The sequence below is a fragment of the Chenopodium album genome, chromosome 17 (genome assembly GCF_948465745.1).
Source record: "Chenopodium album chromosome 17, dcCheAlbu1.1, whole genome shotgun sequence".
Classification (NCBI taxonomy): domain Eukaryota; kingdom Viridiplantae; phylum Streptophyta; class Magnoliopsida; order Caryophyllales; family Amaranthaceae; genus Chenopodium; species Chenopodium album.
Window position 1 is genome coordinate 13489032 of NC_137850.1, and position 4220 is coordinate 13493251.

General features: G+C 34.2%; 1 protein-coding gene across 3 annotated transcripts; it reads right to left on the minus strand.

Moving 5' to 3' along the window:
- Window positions 1–315: 315 nt before the first annotated feature.
- LOC145587621 (DNA damage-binding protein 1-like) lies at window positions 316–3617 on the minus strand. Of its 3 annotated transcripts, none has more exons than XM_081644349.1 (5): window positions 3045–3617; window positions 2853–2935; window positions 1475–1758; window positions 893–1039; window positions 316–548 (listed from the first exon to the last, which is right to left on the minus strand). In XM_081644349.1, exons 2-5 carry the CDS (start codon window positions 2905–2907, stop codon window positions 507–509), a joined length of 528 nt encoding a protein of 175 aa, XP_081500475.1. In that variant the 5' UTR covers window positions 2908–2935; window positions 3045–3617; the 3' UTR covers window positions 316–506. The 3 variants fall into 3 exon arrangements, with proteins under 3 accessions (XP_081500475.1, XP_081500476.1, XP_081500477.1); XM_081644350.1 differs by having other exon boundaries at window positions 316–557; XM_081644351.1 differs by having other exon boundaries at window positions 1475–1772.
- Between the last annotated feature and the right edge of the window lie 603 nt (window positions 3618–4220).

Sequence of the window (4220 nt, forward strand, 5' to 3'; positions counted from 1 at the left end):
TGGCATTAGGCCTAATGCAACAACCATGTACCGTGGCATCTACTAGCGTTGCAGTAACGTAGGTCTTATGCAACGGCATATGACACTTAATGCCACGGCATCCATAGTCCGTTGCCTTAGATTAATACCTGATGCAACAGCAACAATATTGTCGTGACATTAGCCATAATACCTAATGCCACGATTCCCTAAACCTAATGCTACACAGTGCATACATTTAATTCCAATAATAATAATACAATTAAAATCATAATTTTTAGAAAAAAAATTTAGAATTTTATTAATATAAATTAAAAGTTTGTACATTGTTATCTATAAGGAAAATTACAAAATTAAATTATCACTAGTTAAACAAAGAAAAAAACAATTAAAAGTTAAACTAAATCATTTTGTCCCCTAAACAATTTAAGCAATTCTTTGGACCGCATTATCATTTATTTCTCCTGCTTCTCCAATTTCTCAAGTAAAGCAATTCAGGAACAATTCAGGAAGCATCTTCTTCAGCTTTAGTATCCACCTCTAGCGTTGTTTACACATATCCAATTAATCTAAATCCCCTGACAAACAAATCAAAACGGGATTATATATAGAAGAATTGTGTATTTCATAAAAGCTCTCCACTTCTGGACTCTCGAGTTGTAGTAAAACAACTCTAACAAAGCAAGTAGATGTGACTAATGAACTACTTACTAGGAATTATGTGTTTCACAAAGATGGTGATTTGATGAAGGAAACCCATAAAGTATAAAGGCAAATGGTGGCATCAAAAGCAATATAACTAAATGATGAAAAAGAAATACCATCTCTGAAAAACACAAACAGAATAATAGTGCTTAATTGAAGTACAACTGAACAAGCTAGAAGAAATGAACAGTTTCTCTGAAACCCCTACCTTATATATTAGCAGTGAAATTGATTTCATCAGATCCACATTTAGACTGTAACTCATGAGTACCATCATCCCGAAGCATCCTTTAGTTTCCTTCTCTGCAATGAGTTGCAGCATTCCATCTTCCACAACAAAAACCAATATTCTTCCCTGTAAAATTTACATGATAAAATGACATATTAGTTATCCACTTTGCAAAATGTGTAGAACATTCCAAGAGTAATTTTTTTACTGAAAGACTCCAATATACTGTTAATTTTTCGATCCCTAATGCCAATTGAAAAAACCTTCTTCCATCTATGCAATGAGAAGGTAATTGAAACTGGGAAAATGACTAATGGGGCAGCTTTCAATAATTTTAATTCCTGACCAGAAAAGCAAGGCATAAAAAAACTTGAGTGTTTTGTACACTGATTACTCTTTCTAATTGAATTATCAAGGAAATTTCACACAAGATGCCAGGATACATTAGCAATACTATTCCACCGAATGTTTCTCTATTATTTGAATCTTTTGACAGACAATATCAAATGACAGATGCGTTAAAAGTGTACTTCATCACAACCTAACAGGCTAACACTTTACCTTTGTTGGCTCATTTTCCTCAGGTAAAACGTATGCTGTTCCAACACAGTAATAAACATTGATGTCATCTGAGAATGAGCAGCTCAGTATGGAGCAACCACATTCATAGGTATCAAGCACATAAGTGGATATGATCTCAAAGGTTTGGTCATCCAACAAACGCACAAAATGCATTTCAGATTCCTCTGCACTAGCTTGGTTGTACTTCAAACTACAAAATGGCAAAAGTGCGAGTTTGTTCCTGGTGGCAGATATGCCGAGCATGTTCCCCCAGAGGGATAGACCTAATATGAAGCTTCTGAATTTCATCAATGGTACCAATTGTAAGTTCAGCTTCTTTAGCAATTGCAAGACTATCAACTGAGGAAAAAAGGGAATGCTAGCACAAAAATCACCAAAGATGCATATTTTACAGAAGTAAAAATGGGTAGCTAGATGGTCAACATCATGCACAGGTATAAACCAGAAAGCATCTATAAAGACTAATGTGACTGATAAATAGCAAGGACACAGTCCAAGTTGGGTTAAGATAATGGTGATGCTAAGGTTTTATGTCCAAGATAAAATTCTTAGATGTAAGGTTCTTTTATTTGCAGGTATAAATTTGTAGGATAATTAAGCAATAAAGCAACACTAGCCATAACAATTTACTTGATTAATAATTCGATTAACTTTATGAACATCATCATCTCTCAGCTTTTAATTTATGATTCGAACCAAGTACAACAAGCACTCAGTAGTGCGACAACAAGTGGTCAGCAACAGTAATAGCACAAACACAGGCAGGAATGAAATAGTAGGGTAGCAATAGAGGGAAATACTAGGGAAGCAACAACATAACGACTGCATTCTACTATCAAATAAATTGAGTTACATATATACAAGTTTCGGAAACAAATTGAAAACGAGACTGTTAAGTGAAACAAATCCAGAAATTTCAAAGCTACTAATAGAAATCCATGAATACACACACTAACACAAGCAACATCATTGAGCTAAACAAGCACCTTTTGGCAAAAGCAATAATAAAACAAAAAGCATCGAATCAGATAGATTACAAAAAAAAAAAGAAGGATTAACATATACTAGTATATTTATACAACATTAGTACGATAATAAAAGAAAAATCTGATCCAAAACAGATAGATTACAAAAAAAAAAAAGAAGGATTAACATATACTAGTATATTTATACAACATTAGTACGATAATAAAAGAAAAATCTGATCCAAAACTATAGCAATGAAACAAAAATCAAAGAAAAAAAAGAGAAATTAATTGTTCTTCATATCGAAAAGCCCTAACATAATATTTTACAAACTCGAAACGAAATCAAAAATCAAAATTGACGACGAAAAGAGGGGAATGTTAGGATTTACCTTTGGGAGTCGATAAAAGGAGATCGTCAGGCAGATGAATCTTACGGTCGGCCATAGTTAGGGATTGAGATCAAAATCGAAAGCTGAGATTCGATGAATTCAAGAAAATAACAGAGAGATTCGAGGAGAAAATTAGGGGAAGAAGTAGAAAAATAATAATATTATTAATAAAAGATTGAACGAACATCTTACCCAGGAGCTGTTTCAATTGAACTGGAACTTAGAAATTGCTTCAATGGAGATTAGAGTACGCTTTATCGGGGATTAGAGAGAGAGCAACAGAATTAGAAAAATCTTCAAAATCCAAACAATTCATAGAACAAGAACCCTAATTTTTGTATATTCTTGTGGCCAATGAAGCTATTCTAGAATCTTTTAAACTCAAATCCTCCATGGCTGGACTGGAGAAAAAGCTCAACCTTTTGGAAATCTTCGGTCATAATCCTTGAGATTTGAACCCAAACGCAAACCCAGAACCAAATCCAAAGCCTGCTTCGTTTCTCAAGCCTGGGTTCTTCATGTAATTTCTCCAAAAATCGTAACAACCATGATCTCATCGTCAAGAATTCCCTTGTTACAGCTTTCGAAACCCGATCTTTGATCTATTTTCTCAGCGAATTTCCCTTTTCTCGACTGAAGTTATTGGGGATTAAGTTGTTTGAGAGGATTTGAACAAGATTTATGGTTATATTGTAGCTGCAAGGAGAGAGAATACGAGGGTAAAGCCGTAGAGGAATGAGGACATTCAAAAGGTCGAATTATCTAGGGTTTCTTAAAAAAAAATAAGGGGTCATGAAATTTGGGGGGAAAATATAAAAGGGAATTAACGCGCCTGTATAATATTTTCATATTATGATAGGCCGTTGTATTAGACCACCCCTAATCCAACAGCGTTGAACCCTAATGTGACGCCCAATTGCATTACGGTGTATTGTTGTATTAGATTATGCTATTGCAACGGCTAGTAGGTATCTGTTGCATTAGATATGGCTATTGCAACGGTATTGCATTTGACCGTTGCATTAGCTCTACTTTTGCCGTCGCATTTGATAAAAAAATGTAGTGGTGTTGGGAAAAACACGCCAATCAATGGTTGTGAAGACCAATGATAATAGCTATCAATTGGAATCAAAGAGCTATCTGCTAATCGTTAAACTAGTGGTCTCTACGAATTACAAAATAGGAGAATGACAATCCAAACAAATCGATAATTGCAATTCCTAAATCAATGGTCCGTATCATTAGAAGTCACAATGCAATCTAGCATAATTCTCAAGGCCTAATCAAATTACACACATGCAAACTTATATTAATCACTTGAACTTCAATAATTAATCAACATAATTCCCAAATTAATCACAATCAATC